Source organism: Bactrocera neohumeralis, chromosome 3, assembly GCF_024586455.1.
Source record: "Bactrocera neohumeralis isolate Rockhampton chromosome 3, APGP_CSIRO_Bneo_wtdbg2-racon-allhic-juicebox.fasta_v2, whole genome shotgun sequence".
Lineage (NCBI taxonomy): Eukaryota > Metazoa > Arthropoda > Insecta > Diptera > Tephritidae > Bactrocera > Bactrocera neohumeralis.
The window spans coordinates 13,446,093-13,470,433 of NC_065920.1; the positions used below are offsets into that span (position 1 = coordinate 13,446,093).

A 24,341-nucleotide genomic window follows, 5' to 3' on the forward strand; every position below is an offset into this window, starting at 1 on the left:
CACGAATACTTTCTCCCCTTACTTGTTTAATTTTAGTTCATCGCTGTTTTTATTTTTAGAAAAATCCCTACGCCAAACAATGCTCTTAATTATTCACAAAAATTCACACATTCATATATACATAAATGTGCATTTGCATTGAAATATGCAATAATGCAGAGGCTCTTAACTTAACACTTAGTATACTTTACAGCATCTGTGCTGCCTAAATTCATGCTTTATGTTTTTTTGTCGCCTAACGCGGCAAATTCTGAATAAATACGAAGTAAAATTCGTGAAAGTGTGTACAGTACGAAAAATATTACTTTACACTTATTTTTCATTTCTATTAAGCACTCTGTATCCTTTAATTTTTCTTTTGAAAGCAAAGCCAAATTTCAATAACACAATTTATTTACTAGGGTCGTTAAGATATATTTTTTTTTTAAACAAATTAATATATAATTATTAAGAATCAAAATCGTGTTAACACTAGAAATCTCTTCTTCTCGATGACACCCTGTAGCACTGCATTATCTTCAATTGGCTGTCATTCATTCGTTGGAATTTTTGACAGCTTGGCGCAAATTTCATAATTGTATGTTTCTTTGGTTTAAAATTTGATTGCAATTGTACATATTTTGTGTTTTTTGTATTATTTACGTTTATAGAGTGATTATCAATATTGCCTATTTATATATATAACATACGATGGCGCCTACCAAGCACGCAAACGGAAGTGTAACTGCCGCAGCTCTGACCACACTTGGTGAATCTGCAAATGATTCGGCCACACAGCAGGCGCTTAGTTATGTGCGCGATTTTTGTACGCATGCCACAAATTACCGAAACCAACAAACTATCGAATCATTGGCATTGCTAAATCGCTCCGCTTCTTTACTGAGCACAACTGTGCAACCTCAATTATTTAATCCCTTACAATTGGAAACATCCAAACTTTTCATAGACTTGCATGCAGTGATGGGCAATTTAGCTGCAGACTCTGATGCACTGTGGGCCTGCGTCGCGCTTTTGCAACATTTAAGTCGCAATTTGACCGCACGTCGCGCATTAGTGCAGGATTTTCGTTTCGTACCGTTGTTATCTTTTGTGCTTAAACGTTCGCATGGACAAGAGAAGATTCAAAAGTTATTAACGCTCATGCAGGATTTAACATATGGCATACAAATAAGCTGGGAGGAACCATATTTAATAGTTCTACTCGAACAGCTGGTAAATTTAATATATCAAGCCACTGAAGAAAGCGAGGACAGCCTGGCACAGTTGGCGCTGTCCGTGTTAATCAATTTGTGTTACAAAAATTTTGTGGTGATGTTTCTATTCTTACGTTCGGTGAATATTTCAAATTTTACGAAACGTATACAAAGCTTTGGTATGCTGGCAAGTAAAATGTTGATCATACTCAGTGAAGATACGCATGCGCCGAATCAAAAAGATTTGGAGTTATTTATACGTTCAACGTTTGCTACCGTTGAGGAATGTATCAAAAGTTGGAACGTGCCGTACTTACAGCATTTAATTGACTTTCTACTGGATTCCAAGTCACACTCGTGTCTACATCGCTCAATGCTAAGCTATACACATTATTGTGAAGATGTGGAGCGTCTACTTAACGTATGTATTTCTAACTTAATTGACTTATAATATTAAACGGTCGTATATCTATTTTTATTTACGTTTAATAATTTGATTTATTATATTAATCGGTATTATTTCAGCAATTGGAGTCTTGCGGTCTCATAGAAGATGCAGAAGAGCACATCTCTAAGCAACAGCATACATGCCTAAGTTTAATTTTCCGACTGATACGCTATATCTTACAACTGAGCACAATTCCTCCGATTGATAGCCAAGAAAATGTAATAAGTCTGGACTCAAATGTACCAAGAATATTTGAATTGCTTGGCAAGTGGCTGGATTCCGATATATGTGGTGTTGATACTGTGCACTTACTAAATGGTTTAATAACATTGGGTATTTATCTCTTTACAAACTTTTGTTGATTTTTATTTATTTGAAATAATTTTGTCCCAGTTCCTAAGGAGTCGATACCGGCACGCATTGCACGCGATCCCTCGTACATCGTGCAATTAATTAGTATATCCGAAAAACCAGAAACTAGCGCACGCCACATATCCGCTATCCTTCAACTCCTATCATCGCTATTACATCACCCAAAGACTGAAAAGTTGGTTTTATCACGTATAACGGAGTCATATTTTGACAAAATGTTTGCACCGCTAATAAGCAGTGGCCGCACAGATATACCGCTGAATGCAACAACACCAGAAGAGATCGAAAAATACACCTACTGCCTGCTTTTATTAATTAATTTCGCAGGTGTGGCGAAGAAGGCGTATTTTGAGAAATGTTGCACGCTCCTGCAATTTGCAACCATACAAAATGCATTGGCACGTGCCATGGTCGGTGGCAGTGAGGAGGTGTGCGGAGCCGTTTTTCAAATTTCGCAATTCGAACGTTTCCCACAGGTCGAAGTTGCAAATGTAAGTGGTCGATTACCTTATTTTTGTTCGTTTATTTACATATATGTATATGTATTATTTTTTTATCCTTAGCAAATCTCGAAACTGACACCCTACAAAGGTGTTGGCGGCAATAATAACTCCACAGCAGACAGTGATCAGTGGCAAAGGTTGAATATTATAATGAAAAGTCACAAAACGTTTGTGGGCAAGGAAATGGAAGAACGTCTAAATGCGCTGATTGAACTGATAAGCAGCGCGCATCGTAACAATCAGTTACAGAATGTCGCTATGTCGCAGATTATTGAGTTATTCAATTACAAAAGTGAAATTTTTAGCTGCTCTGAGAGTTGCATGCAAAGGCGTTTGGAAATCGCTAGTGAGGAGGTAAGTGGTGTTGTTAAGTTATGTGTAGCGAATTTGAGGTGTTTGATTTTTGATTTTTTTTATAATTATACTCTCGCAACAATGTTGCTAAGGAGAGTATTATAGTTTTGTTCACATAACGGTTGTTTGTAAGTCCTAAAATTAAAAGAGTCAGATATAGGGTTATATATGTATACCAAAGTGATCAGGGTGACGAGTAGAGTCGAAATCCGGATGTCTGTCTGTCCGTCCGTCCGTCTGTCCTTATTCCTTGGCTCCATAAGAAGGTTAAGTTCGAAGATGGGCAAAATCGGCCCACTGCCACGCCCACAAAATGGCGGAAACCGAAAACTTATAAAGTGTCATAACTAAGCCATAAATAAAGATATTAAAGTGAAATTTGGCACAAAGGATCGCATTAGGGAGGGGCATATTTGGACGCAGTTTTTTTTTGGAAAAGTGGGCGTGGCCCCGCCCCCTACTAAGTTTTTGTACATATCTCAGAAACTACTATAGCTATGTCAACCAAACTCTACAGAGTCGTTTTCTTCAGGCATTTCCATATACAGTTTAAAAATGGAAGAAATCAGATAGTAACCTCGCCCACCTCCCATACAAAGGTTATGTTGAAAATCACTAAAAGTGCGTTAACCGACTAACAAAAAACGTCAGAAACACTAAATTTTACGCAAGAAATGGCAGAAGGAAGCTGCACCCAGGCTTTTTTAAAAATTGAAAATGGGCGTGGCCTCGCCCACTTATAGACCAAAAACCATATCTCAGGAACTACTTGACCGACTTCAATGAAATTCGGTATATAATATTTTCTTAACACCCTGATGACACGTACGTACGGGTGAAATCGGTTCACAACCACGCCTTCTTCCAATATAACGCTATTTTGAACTCCATCTGATGCCTTCTCTGTATAATATATACATTAGGAACCAATGATGATAGCGGAATAAAACTTTACACATACGGTATTTGAAAAATATGTAAATGACTGATAATGAAATCTCGATTATCACTTTATCGTGCGAGAGTATAAAATGTTCGGTGACACCCGAACTTAGCCCTTTCTTACTTGTTTTTTATTTAATTTTATGTTTATTTTTTTAATAATATTTTATTAAATTTTTTTATAATTTTTTATTTTGTTTTTGGTTTTATGATTTTTTATTTTATTTTTTTATTATTATATTTACTATTTTTATAAATTTTTTTAATTTTAGATCACAAATTTAACGCAGCGCATCAATTTGCAAAATGCTGAGTTGCAAAAATATGAAATGATGAATTTCGAGCTACACGTCAGTCAAGAGGGGTAAGCTAAATTAACCTAATGTAAATAATTACGGACTTTAATTTATATAAATACTTGGTTACAGCTTACAAACGCAATGTCAAGATTTGAAACAGCAAAAAGACAATTTGAAACACAATTTGGCGAGTTTGATGAAAAAGTTGTCAGAACAATCGGAGTCGTTGCAAATAAGCGAAAAGCGCTTGACCGTTAAAGTCTCCGAAGTTATAGGTAATAAAAAAAGCAATGTATATTTATATATATATATGTATATGCATATTTATTATATATCATATTTACTTTTCATAATTATTTAACAATTTTAATTATTTATTTGATCTAAAAACTCTTCAAAAATATTTTCTAGTATTGCAAAAGGAGAATGGCGAGCTGAAGGAGGAACTGACTACAAAAACAAAGGAGCTAGAGAAAATGCTAACCAATACCCGAGAAAATGTAAATACTGATTATATCTTTCGCCGTATTGAAATGGATTTAAATTTTTTTGCTTTTCGTTTTTAATTTTTTAGGCAACACGCATAGAAAAGCTGAAAAAGTCGATCGCTGCCTTCGAATTAGATATAAAAGAGAAATCACGTCTTATTGACGAGCGCGAACGAGAGTTGAGCAAAACACACAAGCTTTACGAAGAACAGAAGGATGCAAAGAAGAAATCCGACGACGTTATATCCGTGTTGGAGGCGCAAATCCAGGACAAAAATGAGCAAATACGCAATTACGAGTTAGAGCTGAGTGAAACAGAGGAGTTACGCAAAACCATAATGAGCCTAATGGAAAGTAAAAAGCCCAAACGAAAAACGTAAATTCAAGACTTTTTCGTTAGAGTGTCATAAGACTTAAAAAAAAAGTAAATTTCATTAAGTTTAGTATTATTAGAAATATTTATTTCTTTCTGTATAGAAAGAACTGAGTTAGGGCAAGTTGTGGAAAATTTTCGGTGTTAGAAATTTGTTTTTTTACAATAGTAGTTCGGCGCTTATATTACTAAATACATATTTAGTTAACATTTTAATAGTATATATACATACATACATTACGTTTGCATATTCGATTTTCAAATGTAATAATGAACATATTTCATTTACATTTCTTTTATATATATATTAATCTGTCAAAATAAATTTTTAACAACATTCTTAACATGCATACCTTATATGACTCCCAAATGTTTTGTAAAATGTTTGCAAATGTGCTTCTATGCACAGCACCGCACACTGTTTAGTATCACTTGTTGTTACGTTGTAATTGTTAAAGCTTTGTTTTTGTATTTGTTTTTTTTGTTTTGTTTTGTAAAATTAGTATATATTGCAATTTGAATTAAACAGTTATGTCAAATTCGCTGCAAACACTGCCAGCGTTAGCAGCAAGATCGCTGAGGCTATGCTGCGCGCAGCTGCATTGCCAGATCTGCTTTCCACATCGCCATCACTGCCACCGACGGGACGAGATGCGCGCTTCTCCGCCTTCTCGCAGAGCGTGCCGCAGTTGGCATGCTCGCATATATCGCAAACAACGGATTTTGGCGCACGGTAGAATTGACGCGCCCGACGAGCTGCGTACGATATAGTATTTTAGTTATGAATAGCTAATATACATATATGTATGTATATGTTTGGACTATGTTCTCACCATTATCATAGTAGTCGTACATGACTACTGGCACCAGCTGATGGCCGGTTACTTTGACAGTTTTGTAAGCATGCAAAGTTGGACAAACCTCCCGTCTATCCAAATAGTCGAAGTAAATTACGACGACTGTATTGCGGCGTTGCGTCTCCACACGCTGAAGATTCGTTAGAATATATTAAAGTTCGATAGCCGAAAACAAATAAAAATGTAATGCAGTCATTACCTTAATCCTTTCGCTGGATTCCAGGGTAGGCAATGTCTCGGTGTCGACGACAAAGCCACTGGGTAAATATATTTCCATTACAGCCATATTAGAGCGACTAGCATCACCCTCTACGGACACAAAACTAAGTGGTGCAAAAAAATTAAAAAAATGTGTTAGAATTTCCTAAAAAAATTGAGTTTACTCCTTTAACGCTCACCTAGCACAAGCCGACAAATGCAAGTAATCCGAATGTGAGTTGCGATTCACTGTCGGATCTAACACAAACCTCGGCCACGCGCTCGTCACATTCGTATTGTAAGTGTAACTAAGTTGTGCGAACGCCATGCCACGCCCTGTAGCCGATATGGTTAAATTTTTTATGGTATTGGGTAGCTGTGGCCGAAATAATTTTGGTTAAATACTAGAAATTTTTGTATTATAATCAATTGTACACTCACCTCGTAGCTTTGCAGCGCCAGCGAATTCTGCGCATTCACAATAAGCATAGTCTCCGCGCCCTGTCCATATTGGACATTGATCTGTACATTATTCGCTTGGCTCGAAAAGCGTTCGGCAAAGGACATCAGCGCTTGTATGCCAACCACAGTATCCTGCGAAGAGACGAAACCACCGAAGACATTACGCTGATCCGCCAGCCACTTCAGCACTGGCAAAGCGTCGCCGATCAGATTGTTTTCGAGCAACGCGAGCGCCGCATATGATGAGATCTCAATGTTGACCGAACGTGTGCGATTGTACCAGGGTGAGGGCCCTTCGGCGGTTGGCGCTGTCTTATTCCACCACTTTTTGCCATCTGTAAGAAATTACCGTTAATAGATAGGTGGTGATGTGGAAAATTTGCAGCGGTGTACAAACCTTCATTGACGGCCATTGCATCGAGCCGTTGCAGAAAAGCGCTTTTTGAGTTGTGATTGGCGCGGGATAGCACGTAAGTACCAATGGCTGTTGCATGCAAATCGTTAGAATTATCCAGACCACGAGTTAGGTAGTCTAAAGCCTTGTTGAGGAGATTCGTGTATTCGGGATAGGATTTCTGTGGAAATGAGGAATGAGTTTAAAACATTTTAAATTTTATGTTATGTACACAGATAACCATTAACACTTTTTTATTATTTATCGTTATCATTTATTTTCTTGAATTATTATTTTTGTACCAGTTTTTATTAGCAACCAGATATCACCTAAACTGGACAAAATTTTCAAATTTAAAAGTTTTTGACTCGTAATAAATAGAGAAATATCTGGAAATCCTCCCACACCCCATTTCCACCCCCTCATTTAGGATAAAGAATCATTTTGACGATTTTCTCTTCAAAAACCGGCAATTTACATCACATTTTTATTATTATAAATTTCTGTGCAAATTCAAATTTAAAATTTCTTTAATAAAAATGTGCCCCATATGATTCTGCACATTTCTGCATTTTTATATTTTCTCTACGACCAGTAGTTTAGAAGTTATAAGCATTTTTGTATTTGCTTGTATTCGGCGGCTGCTTGCTTCATGATTCTGGTCGCCTGGTAGAAATCTGAGATTTTGGCACCAAATTGAATGCAATTTTTCTGCAGCGGCGGCGGATGCACCAAAAATTTGCGTGGGGCGTTGCATACGCAAAGGGGCCAAATTGGGAACACGGAAGCGGGGCATACCCATGGACCGGAAACCGGAACAAGTCACCGACCGGAAATCAAATAACGGTACCACACTTCCGGTCTGGGACCCAAACCGGAAGTCACCAACCGGAAACGGATGCACCGGAAGCGGAAGTTGTGGACCGGAAGCGGACATCTGCTCGGCCGGAAACATGTTCTGCTTCCGGTTCGGGTACACACCGGAATTGTTGGACCGTTATTCCATTTTCGCTCGGCGCTCAGTTCCGGTTTCCGGTCAGATATATCCGTTTCCGGTTTGCAACTTCCGGTTTGGATGTCAGACCGGAAGTGCGATACCGTTACTTCATTTCCGGTCGGTGACTTATTCCGGTTTCCGGTCCGCGGGTATGCCCCGCTTCCGTGTTCCCAATTTGGCCCCTTTGCGTATGCAACGCCCCACGCAAATTTTTGGTGCATCCGCCGCCGCTGCAGAAAAATTGCATTCTATTTGGTGCCAAAATCTCAGATTTCTACCAGGCGACCAGAAGCATGAAGCAAGCAGCCGCCGAATACAAGCGAATACAAAAATGCTTATAACTTCTAAACTACTGGTCGTAGAGAAAATATAAAAATGCAGAAATGTGCAGAATCATATGGGGCACATTTTTATTAAAGAAATTTTAAATTTGAATTTACACAGAAATTTATAATAATAAAAATGTGATCTAAATTGCCGGTTTTTGAAGAGAAAATCGTCAAAATTATTCTTTATCCTAAGTGAGGGGGTGGAAATGGGGTGTGGGAGGATTTCCAGATATTTCTCTATTTATTACGAGTCCAACACTTTTAAATTTGAACATCGTTACATAGTTTTTGTTAAATAATTATTTTTTGACAATCGGCAGTCCAGATCTGATGGCTTTAGATGCCTTAAATGTTTATGTCTAAATTTTCAAGAGATGCTCTCCTCACCTCACTTTTCGCTCTCTTTAATGCTCGTTTGCTGCCCCTTCTTTCTTATCGGTTAGTACCTTAGTTTGGAATAAACATCCAGAGTTAGATACAATAAAGAAGACATGAACGATAAGGAAATTTGACCTCTCTTACAGAGTTTATTCCGAAATCGTTGGTATGAATTAGGGCAATGATATAGAAATTTATGTATTTAGGATAGAAGTTTGTTGACAAATTCATTAAAGAAAAGCCTTGACTTTAGATCATCTTCGGATAAGGCATGATTTAGATGTCTAAAAGTACTTATGTATATAAGCATATGTGTACATATGAACGAATTGTTGCTACATGCTTACTTATAATAGGTGTAAAACCGCTGTATAACAGTGACAGTGTGAAAATGGGCGAAATTGGACAACAACCACGCCTATTTCTTTCACTTCCAGTACACAAATCAAGATGTAACTAAAATAACGGGATACAATTTTGCACTAATAAATCATTTAAAATATTCCACCTCATGATCAAAAATCGTCCAAATCCAATCAAAGCTATTGAAGCCCCTTGGTACCTATAGTTGACTTCTGACTAAAAATATCGGTCAATGTGTGAGATATACAATTGAAATTGAGACAAAATCCGTATTTCTGTGTATCCAAAATGGATTGAATTGGTGATTGTAGGTGAGGTTGCTCAAAACCCAAGGAATAGCTTTTTAGTATGTGGCATGATAATATCTAGTTAATAGATGAAATCGGGTCGATACTACCCCAACTTCCATATACTACGTATAATGATCTTCGTTTTTCTAACAAATCTTATGGATCTGGATTTGTCGGTTTACTTACTATTTACGTTTTTTTTAATTATTCTTTTAATTATTTATTTATTTTTTTTGTAGTTAATTATTTTATTGTTTTTTTATTATTTACTTTTTTATTTATATAGTATTTCATTATTATTTTTTTCTGAAATTGTTCATTTTCTTATATATATTGAGATTATTTATTATTATAATTATTTATTTTTCTTTTAAATTTTTATTATTTATTTTATTTATAATTTTTTGAATTAATTTTTATTATTTTTTATTATTTAGTTTTTTTATATCATTATTATTACTTTTTTGGAATTGTTTATATTATTAAATTGTTATACATATATATTTTTTGAAAATATTTATTTTTTTATTTATTGATTTTATTTTAATTGTTTTTATTTTCAATAATTTTTTATTTTTATTATTTATTTTTTTGTTATTATTTCTTTCATAATTTTTTCTTTGTTTGGAAATTAATTAATTTTGTGCGATCAATCGCTTCATTTCACTTACCACGTTCTCCATAAAGGCCAACGTTACAAATGCCGTTAAGCTCAAGCCTTCATCACCGAAATCCTCGAATACATCTCCTCTCTCTTCGAAGCCGCCGTCAGCATTTTGTGTGCTAACTAAATATTCCAAAGCACTTCTCACAATCGCCTCATCCACGTAAATATGCGGTGCTGCTTGCCGTAACGCACGTGCCACATAGGCGGTTAGCCACGTAGAGCCTTGCTTCTGCTCTATGCCAAAAGCGCTGAAAGCACCGTTCATATGTCGGTAGTAGAGTAAATGCTGATAGCCCACTTCCAGATTGTGTTTGATACGCTGTTCAATGGCCGGGGTCAGTTGGCTGATGCGCTAAAAAAAATTATTATTTTCATTTCAAATTAATGTTGATCAGACGTTTTATTTGGTAAAAACTTATTTTCGATGTAACTATTACCTGCAGATAACGTAGCACCAATAAGTTGGGCATAAAGTGCACCATGGTCTGTTCACCGCAGCCCGTAGGCAGCAATATCAAATGCTCTATATTTCCCAGCAAACTACCTATAACATCACCGACGGCAGTCACTTGTATTTTGGTTGAGTCGGCAATTGCATTTCGTGGCACCTTGATGGAGATGTTCGTTTTGGTTTGTGGGCTTGAGCTGAGCTCAAAGAGGAAGCCGTGATTAACCGTTTCCGTTGCGCCTGGATATTCGACAAGTAGTGTCGTTTCGATCGTGTCGGCAGCCAGCTGAGCGTTGGCCACAGCCTTAACATTAATGGCGCCGACACGTTTGGGTTTCACAATAAAAGCGACAGGTTTCACAGATTGCGCTAGCACACGCACTTTGCGACTTCGATACAATTCGATTTCTGGAAAAAAGGCGATGTTTAGAAAATGTTGCGGTAGGTGAGTTGTTGCGTGCAAAATTTTTATATTCGAAATTGATGTGCATTATTTACTTGGTGTGGGATCGCCGTTGCTGTCGAGTGGTGGGAATTCAAAGTCCTGCGCGGTATTGTAAAATGTGACTTCCACGTCCAAATCGCTGTTCTTATTGTTGGTGATAACGAATGGCAAAGCGATGGTCTCTCCTACGTAAAAATAAATTTATGATAAATAGAAATAAATGGATATATGCAGTAACGTCTTTACCCTTTCTAATCGAATATGGCACTTCGGTGGTAATAAAGAAATCCTTATATGACTGCAGTGTTTTCGATGATTTCGTCAAACCCAAACCGGTTATTGGATCTAGTGAAAATGCGGACAGCGCCCATGAAGTCATGGAACTAGGTATGCGACGATGTAAGGTCGTACGTCCCTCATTACCCGCCGACATGTTTAGGAAGAGCCAAGTGTCCGCCGGTTCATGCATCAAATATATGCGCGGATTATGCCAATAGGGTTTGGGCGTATAAGAGAAAGCGTAACGACCCTTCCCCGGTGCCAAAGTGTTCACTTCGATGTGATGTGCTGGCCCGATATCAGTCTTTCGTATTGTAGTCAACTTATTGTCGTCATCGTCATAGTCACGCAACAAATTCGGTGTGGTTTCCGGTTCTGGAAATGACGAAAATGACTATTACCGCCATACATACGAACTGCAAGGTGCTTACCCTTTTCGATTATGAAATCCGCATTCGACATTGTTATAACGCCCGATTCTTTGCCAGGCGAACCGCTTTGAGTATTGACATCGCGCAGTTCATAGGTTTTTAACGCTGCCATTAGCCCCTCATAGCTGAGATCGTTGCCTAAAACGCAAAGTTATATATTAAGATAAGTTCAGCTGAGCTAAAAAAGGAAAAAAAATCGCTTACCTTTTCTTATATTCGCCGCATTTTGATCAACGAGCATTAGTCCGACATACGAGTAAGGTTTTGTTGTGATTGTTATATCGATGTCTTGGCCTGGCGGTGCTTTAAGCGGCGCTTCCACTTGCACCTAACAACGAAATTCATAATAAATATTAATAATATTTTTTTATATTTACTCACATTGTTTATCAAAGTGTGCTCGAACTCGATCACTTGCTCGTCGTAGATGAACTCTCCATTCACCACCATATAGATGAGGAGCTTGGCGCGCGGCATCATAGCGAATGTGGCCAAAAATTTGAAAGTATGATAGTTGCTGTTATCCACCTAAAAGTAGTTTATTTTATTATTAATTTATTTTGAATGCATTTGTATATGTATATTAATAATATTATTCATTTAAAAATGATTATATTGGTTATAATGAATATTCCTAAATTTTATATAGATATAAAGTTCGTACCTGAACAGCATGAGATGTTATAATATCGCCACGCCCTACAATTTGATACACAAAATATTTCATGGGTTCATTGGAACGAACAGCTACCGCGACATCCTGGTTTATCATAGGCCTAAAAAACAAGAAACGGAAAAAAACGTTAACTTCGGCTTCACCAAAGCTATAATATCCTTCACAGATGCAATTCTTATAGTATAAAATGGTATACAAGATCTTATGCTTGACTTTGATCGGTCAGTTTTTATGAGAGCCATAGAATATGGAACAATATATTGAGAGCTTCTGCCACTTTCTGGATAATAATTTAAGCATTATTTCTTCATGATAGGTTAGGTTAGGTCAATCTGGTAGACCAATAAGACACGCATAGACCATTTTGGTACTTTGCGATACCAGATGGAGTTCGCTTGCTAAGTCCAGAGGTGTAGTCATCGTTTAGTGAAGATAACTTGTCAATTAAAAAAATTTTCCATATAAGAACTTCATTTTGATCGGTTAGGTCGTAGGGTTGATCCAAAAAAAAGTTAATCATGAATGGATATTCGTCCTTTGTGTTACCCGCGAACTCCTAAAAGAGGATCACAAGATCGTTATAGATCGACAAAGTGTTTTGAGCTAACCACAAAATTAAGGCAGTTAATATTAAATCGACTATTCGCTAGGTTCGCCAAAGATGTGTCTACCGAGATATCTCAATCTCAGTGTAGCAGAAGCCGGACAAAAAAGATATTGACTAGACAATTCTACCTCTAAACAGCTTTAGCAAAGAACATCCGACTGAATATTTAGCCTCACCGTAGCCGAACCCATTGTACAGTGTTAGTCAGAACATATAAAATTGCGGAGAGATTGACTTTACTAAAAGCCGGTAGTTCAGATGGCCTCTTAGGGTTCACTCTGGGCTAGTCGGTTAGTTAATATGGCCTATAATGGTCCAATATAAATGGTTTTGACAAATAAGCAGCTTCTTGGAGAGAAAAAAACATGTGCAAAATTTCCGAATTATATCTCAAAAACTGAGGAACTAATTCAGGTATATAGAGAGGAACGGACAAACTTAATGAAGAGAAAAATTGGCATTCTAAAATACTTCTTTCTGATCAGCATGGACATTTCTGATCAGAAGGGAAATGGATATTGATTTCTTTCTACTTACTTGTCATTCAATATTTTTGCGGTAATATAATTTTTGCTATGCAAGTGTTTACGTGGTATTTTCCCTACGTCCGTAATAATGCCAATATAGTTCACCTGTGGAGAAGAAGATTGAATGTTAAATTCTACTATATATATACATATATGTATATGTATCTCGAAGAAAGAAACTTCGAATCTTTGTTCTTTGAATTAGTAATGATTACTAGAAATAACATTTTTTACTTTTGCTTTCTAAACCGTCTTTTCATCATTGCTTTCTACCCACAACTTACAATAACGGAATGATATTCATCCTTATCACCTTCTGGCACTGTAAATTTCATTTTGAATTCACCATTCGTATTGATACCATATACAGTTTTATTGTACATTTCACTGCTACCATAGACATTAGTTAGATATGCTGTCGCCTCGGGTGGAAAGTCTTTGAGTTGAGCACCATCATTGCGTACAACTTTTGCCTGAAATCAAAATTTAATATTTCTATTTATTTATAATATTTATTATCGACTGCATTGTGCTCTATTTCAGCACCCCCGTTTGTATTTACTTACCGTCACTTCAAATGGCACACCCGGTATATAATAGCTAGGAATTCGTACAGTCTCAACACGGTATGCATCTAAATGCACCGTTATCACAGTAGAGAAGTTCTGCACCGAACCAGTGGACTTTTCTTCAACTAACGCATCCAACAAATATTCGCGTTCGTAATCCTCCTTGAGTTTGAGCTCGTCGCGTATATCGAATTCGAAAAAGGCATTGCCGTCAATGGGCACCACTTTTCTCGTAATCAAATCATTGACAAACGGTTGCAACGAACCGAAGAAGGTTGGGTAAATGGAGAGTGTAGCCTCGCCTTTAATTGGTTCACCGTAGGCATAACTAGAAGGAAACCAATTTTTATACTAATCGCTTCTTTGTTAAACGAGTTGCAAAAGAACACACGATCAAACGGTGTTTTTTTGCGCTACGATTTGATGACAACACATTTACTTACTTTGCCTTGACGTTTGCGCGAATTTTGCCATCTTTGTAGATCGCATGTTTTGCTGTATCGATGTCCACCACGAATTTCGGCAATATGTATTCAACCACCTCGAATGTACCACGGTGTGACTCCTCCATCACCTCAACATTCAGCGACCATTCACCCATTTTCGGATAGTCCGACAATTGTAGCTCATTGCTATAAACGGCATTTGTTAAACGTACATCTCTGTAGTTTTGTATGATATTATCGCCAGCATCCCGTATTATTAGATGCACACGTCCGGTATTACGTGCTGGTTTCAAATTGGCATCCAATACGAGCACACGATAATGCACCAAATCCCCAGGCCGATAAATTGCTTTGTCGGTTTGCACCAATACTGTGAACTGTTTTGTGTCGAAGTTGAGCTGCGTTTCATTGGTGAATATAGCGCCACTCAGACCCTCAGCCGTTAAGTTGTAGCGATCACGTTTTAGTGCCGGTATCTAATGTGCGGATTGAAGGTATTCTTGATAGTGATAAGGTACAGAAAAGTGAAAATCGTTTGTTTACCTCGAAATACACCAACTCCGTGGAGTATGGTCGCACTTCCGCGAATTTGAAGTCGGTATAACTGCTACCGATTATACCCAATTTTACTTTGACTGGTTCGGGCGCTTTATGTACACTCACCGCTACATGATATTGTGCGTTGGGTCGCAGCGTGTTGGGCGCAATTATTGAATAAATACTGTAAGCAAAAAAGAAAATAAAGTTTAAATAATTTTCGTATAATTATTATTTATTTAAAGTTAAAAGGGATTACATTTACAAAATTCCGAGTGTGTCTGTGATAAAAAAACCTTACGGATTTGTTCAACAGGCTTAGAACTGCAAACTCAAGCAGTATTTCGGGAAGTCATTCACAGTAATTTGAAGTTTAGTTTGATGACAACAGTTGATCTTATTGAATTTTTTCGCTTCCAACTTTACACCTAGCCGCTTTACCTTTACATATTTTAACAGCTGATATAGAAGGGCTTATTTGTAAAACAAAGTTCTTAAATACTTCGGAATAGTATTTGTTTGGTGGCCAATTGAAAATGGAAGATATATAACAGCGTTATTGGCATATTTCGCTGTTTTACAATCAATATCAATGCCAAATCGGTTTGCAAAATTTTACTCCGGCAATTTCGATTTTGAGGTTGCACCACGTTTTGGAAGCACTCTTGAAGCCGATGTGACTAAAATAAAATAATTATGATGGAAATCATCGCATAACAACTCGGGAAACTGCTAAAATATTACTTGTGTATAACGCGAACATTCACAAGCACATGAAATGTCTAAGAATAATTTCGAAGCCTGATATACCTATGGGTTCCTTATGTTCTTACAGAAAATAATTTACTTTGTCATATTTGCAAACGTCAAAGAAATGGTCAATTTTTGAAGCGCAATGTTACTGGCCACAAAAAGTGGGTTGGTTACAAGAACTTAAAGCGCAAGAAATTATAGTCTTGAACTCAAACTACTTCGAAGACATATAGTCACCAAATAAATGTTATGTTAGCGCAAAAGATCATGGTCTAAACGATGAACCAGCTCAAACCACTTCAAAAAAGACTTATGTTGTCTGTTTGGTGGTGTGATATCAAAAGAATCGTTTATTTTGAGCTTCTGCTCGACAATACCACAATTACTTCTGAAGTGTACTGCGATCAGCTGGACAAATTGTGTGATGCACTCAAACAGAAGTGGCCAGAATTGAACAAAGGAAAAGGTGTAGGGTTCCACCAGGATAATGCGATACCTCATACAAGATTGAAGACTCGCCAAAAGTGTTTGCAGCTTGATTGGGATGTGCTATCACATCGACAACATTCTCAAGACTTGGAGTCTTCGGACTATTACTTGTTCTGGCGTCTGCAAAATATTTTGGATGGGATTCAATTTTTATGCAAGAATTAACATTGAGTGGGGAATCAATAAAAAAAAGTGTTTAAATTGTAGAGGCTCTCAAAATCCATTAGCCGTTCAAAGCTGCCTGAAGACTTTTGGATCCCTGCCTTTGTTGGATAACATATGTATGCTTTTGTATATGTGCAATTTACATTTTATTTTATATTGCATATCTAAATTACCACAATAAAAGTCCGCACGGAAGCGGAAGTAACCACAAACATTTATATTTACCACAATTATGCAAAAAATATTGTGCGCGAGGCTGTGAACATATGCGTCTTGAGTACTGTATATACAAATTATTGTTCACATGGTAAACAACCATTATAATGATCATGATTCATTAGTTGAAGAAAGAAATGAATATTCATGCCTTAGTGAAGGTATACGAGTATATATACATAGATGGAGTTAAGTAGATATCACTATTTCAGTGTTATGTGCCATGCGCGAAGCTTTTCGTAAAAAGATGTCGGGATTATGGGCCGACAACACTTGGTTTTTGGCACCACGATAATGCACTACCGCTACTGGATTGATTCTTGATAAGTTTTTTGTCAAATTTTCAACCACTATCGTGCCGCAACCTCCACTTCTTCTGACTTCTGGCAAATTCAAATGGCTACTCCTGGGAAACCGTTTTGAGTTAATTGAACACTTTAAACGTGAATCGTCTATATATAGTCTCTTCTCTGAACCACTCCGTGCTTCTGATGAAGGCTATCATTATAAATTATTATTTTTCCATATATATTCCCATAGTCTCCTTTTCTTCTACCTCCTGACAGCTTGTACAATAGTCAGTATATGGTGTTTCCAATTTGCTGATATGTCTGTCAATTAGATGGTGACCTGTTGGCGCTCCTTTAAGAGTTCTTATGTCATTCCTTTTCAATAGTGGACATATGCGACCCATATCCCATTCACGAGTGTCCAGAGGCATGTGAATTTCCTCTTCTCCGGGGTCTGATTGTAGGGTGTGGCTGTTCTTCATCTGCTTCACAGTTAACAGGAATATCTATTGCAGGTTTATCGTAAAATATAATGCTAGATCCACTAAGAGATCAAAGCATTTTTGCACCCTAAGAGATGTTAGTGAATCCAAAGCCCCTTGACTATCTTTACATATAAATATATTCATTTATGTGCACACAATACTTGTCAGACTAAGAAGGCTTTCTTTAATAACTCTGACCTTTGCTTAGAAAACCTTGCAGTGTCCTGGTAGATGGAAGACAATTTTCGTATATAATTTTGTTGAAAAGGCACCACTGGATTAAGTAGTGTGAACCCATCCGTATAGATGCTTATCCCTGCGCCCTTATCCACCTAGTCCCTTTCTCACTCTTTCGTGGAGACTCAATTTAAGTTGAATTCTATAGGATTACGAAAATCCGTGGTATTGGGTAGAAACGGGAACTTACTGAGAATGCCCTTATGAACGGCGACTAATTGGGAGCATCCCTTTGATCTAAGGGCTGAATTCGTTGCCACTTGCTTACAGAACAAGTCTGTTGACAGTGAATGTAAAATGATTTTTATTGTCTGACTTGGCATTGTTCAAAGAGCTCCACTGATGCATATACTTACAGATCTTTGTATGCTTTCTATACGCCCTACCACTAATGTCTTTTCCATTTTTAGCTACCATACCAATATTCTGAATGCTTTACAACTACTATAGCATATACCTACCATACGCACTGAATGATCAAAATCAAGTTCTAAAATAGTTCAAAATAGAAAACTTTTTTATTTGATCGTTCCACTATAGCATAATGCAGAAATACAAAGCGACTTATATGGAAACTATTTTATCGTAAAATCAGTGTATCATACTATTTCTGTAATGCTAATGTTTTATTAGGTTTTTAATTAAGCTTGTTTTTTACCAAAAATATTTTTCCCACAGCAATACCAAAAGGAAACGTATTTAATTATTACTTTTTTGTGTGCGCTAAATTCCAGTCTGCAATACATACATACATATTTGTGTGTGAACATGCTTATTATACTTGTACCTATATTTTTTGCCATTTATCTACTTATATGTATGCGTGTGTGCTGTCTGTACTTGTTTTCATTGCTTTTACTTTGCAGCTTTTAGCGGTCTTCTAACTGGACATATGTATCTATGACTCGTCAACATTTTTGGTCAGATTAGTTGCCACTCGTAATAGTAGACATAGCGCTGGCGTTTTTCTACTTAAAAAGAAATGTATAAACATACATATATTTGTATGTGAGTAAGCACAAAATAGCTATGTAGGAAGCAGCCGGAACGAAAATGCGACCAGAACGTGTAGGATTGTTCGAAAATGGAAAAGATAAGTCCTAACTGGCAATAGTTACATTTTTGCAGGTATTTGTATAGTATATGAGATATGCGGATTACATAAGTACAATTAGGTCAAGCGTTAAAAGTTAGTTATGGAATGAATTTCGAAAAGTATTTTTTTAAGAAATTTCACCAATATTTCAGCACGTTAAATATTTCAGAAGCTGGAAAGTACATATCTACATACATATGTTTTGCATAATTAGTTTTATTTGTCATATTTTTTTTGGTTTGACAAAACAATCAGCAAAAATAGTTTTGGTCACAGGTGCCGTAAGCGTTGGGATTAACTATTATGTAAGAAGAAGAAGAAGACATTAATTATGTTTCCCACTAAAAAGAGTAAAGTTGCGAGTTTTGCAACATCTGCGAAAAGAAAAAGAAATCGTTATGGCCAATTAAAGTTAATAATCAATTTCGGTTTTATATATGCATGCAAGTAAAACCATATACATACATACATGAGAGCGGGTCGTATTTTCTATTAAAACGCTTATGCGTAAAATGTTCTACGGAACATTCTGAACACCTTTGCCTACAAGATACGGGTCTACCACCTGTTTCGAGCCAGTGATTTTTGGGGTGAAGATTAAGTTTTCAGAATTATAAAAATTTCTTCGTCAGTTTTTTCGATATCTGAGTGCAATTTAACACAAAGGTGATGTTTGAGGTACTATTGATCATTTGTCGCAATCGGCAAGATCGGACAACTATATCACATATCTCACATAAAACCTTTTATTCTGTTATTTTATATTCCGGTTGCCTGCCTTCAATTAAAACGCTATGAGCTTGTAATTTTGTAGAATAATCATTAAATATTGGGTAGTAGAAAAAATCTTTTCGTATTTCTAATCAAATTTCCACTTATTTTTTTTAAATTCGTAATGAACAATAATGAACAACATTTTGTCGGCCACTTTTTGCCATTTTTCCGCTAGAGACATTATTCCATCAGCTTAAAACTTGCATCAGTGTAAATCGAAATTTCGAAATTTACAGAACGGAAGCGACCGAACCATTGTTGTGTTACACGAATTTCTTCATTATATTTTAACTCATCCTTGAATAGCCGTAACTTTTTCTTTTTTGGTGAAATGAAACTTTAAATCTCATCTTTCCAACACTATATGGTATGACACAATGTGATTGGTAGCACTGGAGAAATACGACTACAACGACATCTATTGATAAAATACGAAAAAACTTTTTCGACTACCCAATAGTTAAATAACAATGACATTGGAAACATTTATATACATTTTATTAAAACCTTTAATTGTTTTAATGTTTTTTACCCAATATATACATAACAATGACATTAGAAACATTTATATAAATTTCATTAAAACCTTTAATTGTTTTAATGTTTTTTATTATATCTCTGAATCAAAGCACTTTTTTGTCCAAAATTTAATTTCTTACAACTTTTGCCTTGGAAGTTTTTTGACAGAATGGTTGTTTGTTTTTTTTTTCAAAAATATAGTATGTGAAAAATGTTAAAAATCGGAAAGGAAGTACTTAAAGTCAAAAGTCAAATTTTCAGAGAATTTTACTTTCAACACAAAAAACACAATTTTCATGTGCCCACGAAATTTAAATGAAACACCCTAGTACATATGCAAATTTTTAATTTATTACAACAAAAATAATGATATATACATATATATATATTTAAATGGATTTTATATACATATGTGTATAAAAAATATTGCAAAAGCAAAAAACAACTTTATGTAGCTTTCGTACAAAATTTACAATTAGAAATGTTTAAATTAAAAAATAATTAATTTAGAAGCCGTCATGATTATCCGAAATGTCGAAGTCTGAAATATTTCGAACAGGTGTAGGCAGCTATTATATAGTATACATACATATATAAATATGCACATAACTTTGTTTGCACCTCAGTTAATTACGTAAAGTTATTTTAGCAGAAATATATATAAAATGTGTATGCGTTTGTTTAAAATAAACCTACATGGATTTCATGATATTTGCAATTATAAGAATGAAGTATACGCATTCCCATTAAAGTCAAGTTTCAATGACTTTTTGCGCATAGTTTGTGGTTGTTTTTTTTTTTAACTCATCATGTAGGCGTAAAGCTCTTCAATAACAATTTCATAAATGTGTTCAGAATAAAAAGTCTTTTCAGAAAAAAAAATAAATTGGTTACTTTAAATTATACACTATATAGATAAAATGAGAGATCTCTGTTTGCTACTAAGTGGCTGCTGAGCATGCAAGCTACAGGTATGTATATTGAATAATCATTAACCGAGTGATAAATCCTATCCATCACCTATGTTATATGAGTAATTTAGGTAAAAGTGCAAAACTTCATACATTTTAGTCGAACAGATAATCCATTACTTCCGAACATATGGATACCGAACTTATGGACAGCGTTATAGCGCTCTTCCTCATCTCTTACACAATAATTGAACAAAAATAGTAACACAGTGCTAATTATCTTTGATAAATCAAAATTCAAAAATCGGATCATCTTTATAGCAAATAGTGGTTTTTCCTCTTGCAAGTACTATAAAATGATTTTTTCGTAAAAATTTTTTAAAGTGGCATGTTTTTCAATAAATAAATAATCCACATTTACAGAATTGAATTTAATGTAGTTTAAAAATTTGTGATTTATTTAAAAAAAATGTTTGGATTTTCTTTATCTCATAACCGATCTCCAGGAGGGCACCGAAAATATGTTGCCTGCGGTGAGAAAGATTTTTCTGCTTAAAATGATCTAAAATCCTATAATCTAAAAAAATTATTATAACTGTAGATTGATATGGGTAATAATCAAAGAACAAGTCAAAATATTGAATTTTCACAAAGAGTTAATATTTGTCAAAAAAATTACACTTCAGAGGGCTTAAAAAATTTAAATTATTAATAAATATGTTATAACATCGATCAGTATTTGAAAAATATATCTAGGAAAAGCGTGTGAAATTTATAATGCGTTTGGCTCAGCTGTTTCGAAGAACATTTCCACACAGATTCTGATAAAAATTGTTCAGAGAAAAAAAGTTTACATTTTTAAAAGCCAATTAGGTTAGGTAAAGAGGTCGGTTTTAACAGAGATCTCAATTGGATCTAGGCTGTCCGGTTCGTTCTCCTAAATCTCCTATATTTCTTGAGATGGTTAATGTCAAGTTCGGCCATGTTTTCCGGTTCGCCGAAGTTAAGACTGCCGAGATGTTTCAACTTCAGTTTTGCAAAGGCTGGGCAATGGAGGAGAAAGTGTGTGGTGGTTTCCACCTCACGCTCTTCCATATATGAATATCTATTGAACAGTGTACAGTAAGAGCTCCTATCGTTGCGGCAAGATGAAAGGCAGGTAGTTCAGGAGATTTCCTAGTTCTAATCCAGACCAAAAGAATCTCGCAGTGACTCAATAGCTAGTCGTCGATCAACATCTGCTAAGCTCACGCGAGATACATTGGTCCAGTGCCAGAATGCAGGATGCTAATGGAGGTCTCATTCCCCCCTATGGCTAGCTCTTCGGCTTTGCAGTTGCCAGCGATAGTATGATCAGTAGGGTAATCTGGCCTGTTTTTTTAATTTTTTTTTTTTAATTTTTTCTATAATAGAACTTTTTTCACATATCATGAGGTATATCGTGTATAAACAAATTTTTTCGGAATTCTTTGATGACATCTGTCGGAGAAATGGCTAGGTGAATGAGATGCTTTTTTTCACTGGCGGACACGATTTCTTATGTTTGGATCATCTGAAACACAAAAACCCAATTTATTCTTAAAAAGTACGTGAATGGTTATCGTCTTATCGGTATTATTATTTTTGGGCCTTTTTCGAAACCTTCCAATGGTAAAGGAAATGGTTTCTACATTAATTTTAAGGGTACAAAGGAAAAGAAAATGCAAAAAAAAATTTTTTTTGAAAAAAGATTACCCTACTGACCCATTAATGTAACAGCAGCTGGGCCAAAATACTTTTTCGATACAGTTGCCATAATAACTGAAGTTTTCAGCCAATTTACTTGAAATATGGCATGCATTTTTTTAAGTCTTTCTTTATCACAGAAAGCAAGAAAACATGAAAAATTGGATTAGAAAAACCATTACATAGAATTTTCGAAACGGATCGCATCGTTACATAATCTTGACCGCACACTTGTTGTAGGCTTTTTTGTATATTGTAACACAATTTTCTATACTTGTCGATTGTAACATAAACAAATCATGTTTAAATTTAACCCATGGCAATTTAAGTTTATATTTTGAAGTTTTGGTGGCAGTATGGCCTAGCATTATGTTCGCCCGATTCATAAACCATAGCACTACTAATGTTACTTTCCGTTCTTGTTTTTCTGCATTTGTTTCATTTTCGCTTTCTTGCTTTGGTTTTTCTTTTTGGGTGTTTTTGTTGCGCTCAATTTGCTCGTTTGTCGCTTAAGTCTTTTGTTTCGTCAAAGCATGCTGCAAAAGCCGAACTGTTGTGCACAATGCGAGGTGCTGCGCTCCGTATGAGATCACTTCATGACCAAAAACCAGCCAACAAGCAATGTTTGCGATGTTTCGTAAAACCTTAGAGTGACTCAATGTTAAATAAATACGTAATAACGACACTATTTGAGAAATGTGCACATTGCAAATTTATCAGGAAGAACAAATAGAAAAATAGACAAAATCAACGAGCAAAGTGACTAATTTCGAGCAATGTAACTTGGCTAGCAGCTGTAACAACAAAGTACTTGTATATTCATTTGGCCATAGGAATGTGAGTTTTAACACCTACGTGCACTCACTGAAATAACAAGTTGTTCATCAAACGAGCACTCGGCACATTCATTCATTTATTTCTTGGCGTTTTCTTTACACAATTTTAACTCACACACATAAGCTTACAGAAGTACATAGACATGTATATGGTTAATGTTTTGTAAAACAATTTACTAACCCCTGACCAGCGGTCAACTGTGTCCAATGCAGCAACGTTGCGATGAAGACGAAGAGCACAGAGGTGAAGCAGCTCAGCGACGCTTTACGCTGATAACATAACATATTTTGGTTTTGTTGTTTTTGTTTTTGCACTAACTATTCACAATTATGTATTTGTTGTCGTTTACAACCGATGCTTTTGCGTAGGTGTAGTGATTATATTTTGGATATATATGTATGGATATACATATGTACATATGTATATGCAAATATTGTTTTTGCAATAAAATATTGTTAGGGGTTTTAATGTCTTACTGACGCTTTTGTGGTCGGTTTTTTGTTTTTGTTTCTAAGTTACTTGTGCAGTGTTGTGATTGTAGGTGTGCGTGTGTGTGTGCACATATTAAGCGTGCGCTTGTTGTTGTTAAATTGATGCGATGATGCGATCACTTCTACGCTCATTGACTTATTCACCATTCACAATTTGCCTTTTAATATTGGGCAATCTCATTGACTTATTTAGTATGCGTTTGCTTGCATCCCTACATTACATATATATAACTATATACACATATACTTGTATGTATTTTGCAATAGGTGTATTTTGTAACACATTCATATATAGCTAAATTCACATTCACTGCTGCTCTACTCTCTACGCATTTACTAGTGGTCACTAACACCGTCACTATCGTTTTGCTTTGCGCCAGCGCATTTGCGGGTTTCTTTGTTGTGCGCTTGTTGCGTTCAGTTTCGATACTGATTTTGACCATGTTAAGTGTTAGCAACGAAACTGGATCCCAAGCAGCTA

The 24,341-nt window shown here is 35.9% G+C and overlaps 2 protein-coding genes across 2 annotated transcripts; one reads left to right on the forward strand and one right to left on the reverse strand.

The window, feature by feature from the left end:
* Positions 1–639: 639 nt before the first annotated feature.
* Positions 640–5,131, forward strand: LOC126753134 (uncharacterized). Its single transcript, XM_050464335.1, has 8 exons — positions 640–1,614; positions 1,719–1,974; positions 2,035–2,504; positions 2,577–2,870; positions 4,085–4,176; positions 4,241–4,386; positions 4,523–4,611; positions 4,686–5,131. The coding sequence occupies exons 1-8, from the start codon at positions 691–693 to the stop codon at positions 4,977–4,979; spliced, it is 2,565 nt and encodes an 854-aa protein (XP_050320292.1). The 5' UTR covers positions 640–690; the 3' UTR covers positions 4,980–5,131.
* On the reverse strand, positions 5,029–24,276 carry LOC126753131 (thioester-containing protein 1 allele R1). Its single transcript, XM_050464333.1, has 20 exons — positions 23,550–24,276; positions 14,879–15,056; positions 14,333–14,811; positions 13,887–14,217; positions 13,605–13,793; positions 13,331–13,425; positions 12,175–12,286; positions 11,892–12,038; positions 11,715–11,838; positions 11,511–11,648; positions 11,047–11,454; positions 10,854–10,985; positions 10,345–10,763; positions 9,912–10,259; positions 6,887–7,064; positions 6,469–6,824; positions 6,228–6,403; positions 6,029–6,152; positions 5,806–5,959; positions 5,029–5,728 (listed from the first exon to the last, which is right to left on the reverse strand). Exons 1-20 carry the CDS (start codon positions 23,651–23,653, stop codon positions 5,502–5,504), a joined length of 4,419 nt encoding a protein of 1,472 aa, XP_050320290.1. The 5' UTR covers positions 23,654–24,276; the 3' UTR covers positions 5,029–5,501.
* Positions 24,277–24,341: the final 65 nt, after the last annotated feature.

Bases quoted from the DNA above. Each gene is read 5' to 3' on its own strand.
- LOC126753134 (XM_050464335.1), top strand. From the start codon at position 691: ATGGCGCCTACCAAGCACGCAAACGGAAGTGTAACTGCCGCAGCTCTG. The intron at 1,975-2,034 runs GTATTTATCTCT...ATTTTGTCCCAG, and splicing joins AAATGGTTTAATAACATTGG to TTCCTAAGGAGTCGATACCG. The intron at 4,177-4,240 runs GTAAGCTAAATT...ACTTGGTTACAG, and splicing joins CTACACGTCAGTCAAGAGGG to CTTACAAACGCAATGTCAAG.
- LOC126753131 (XM_050464333.1), bottom strand. From the start codon at position 23,653: ATGTTATGTTATCAGCGTAAAGCGTCGCTGAGCTGCTTCACCTCTGTG. The intron at 13,426-13,604 runs GTAAGTTGTGGG...TCTTCTCCACAG, and splicing joins ATGAATATCATTCCGTTATT to GTGAACTATATTGGCATTAT. The intron at 10,764-10,853 runs GTAAATAATGCA...CCTTTTTTCCAG, and splicing joins CAACGGCGATCCCACACCAA to AAATCGAATTGTATCGAAGT.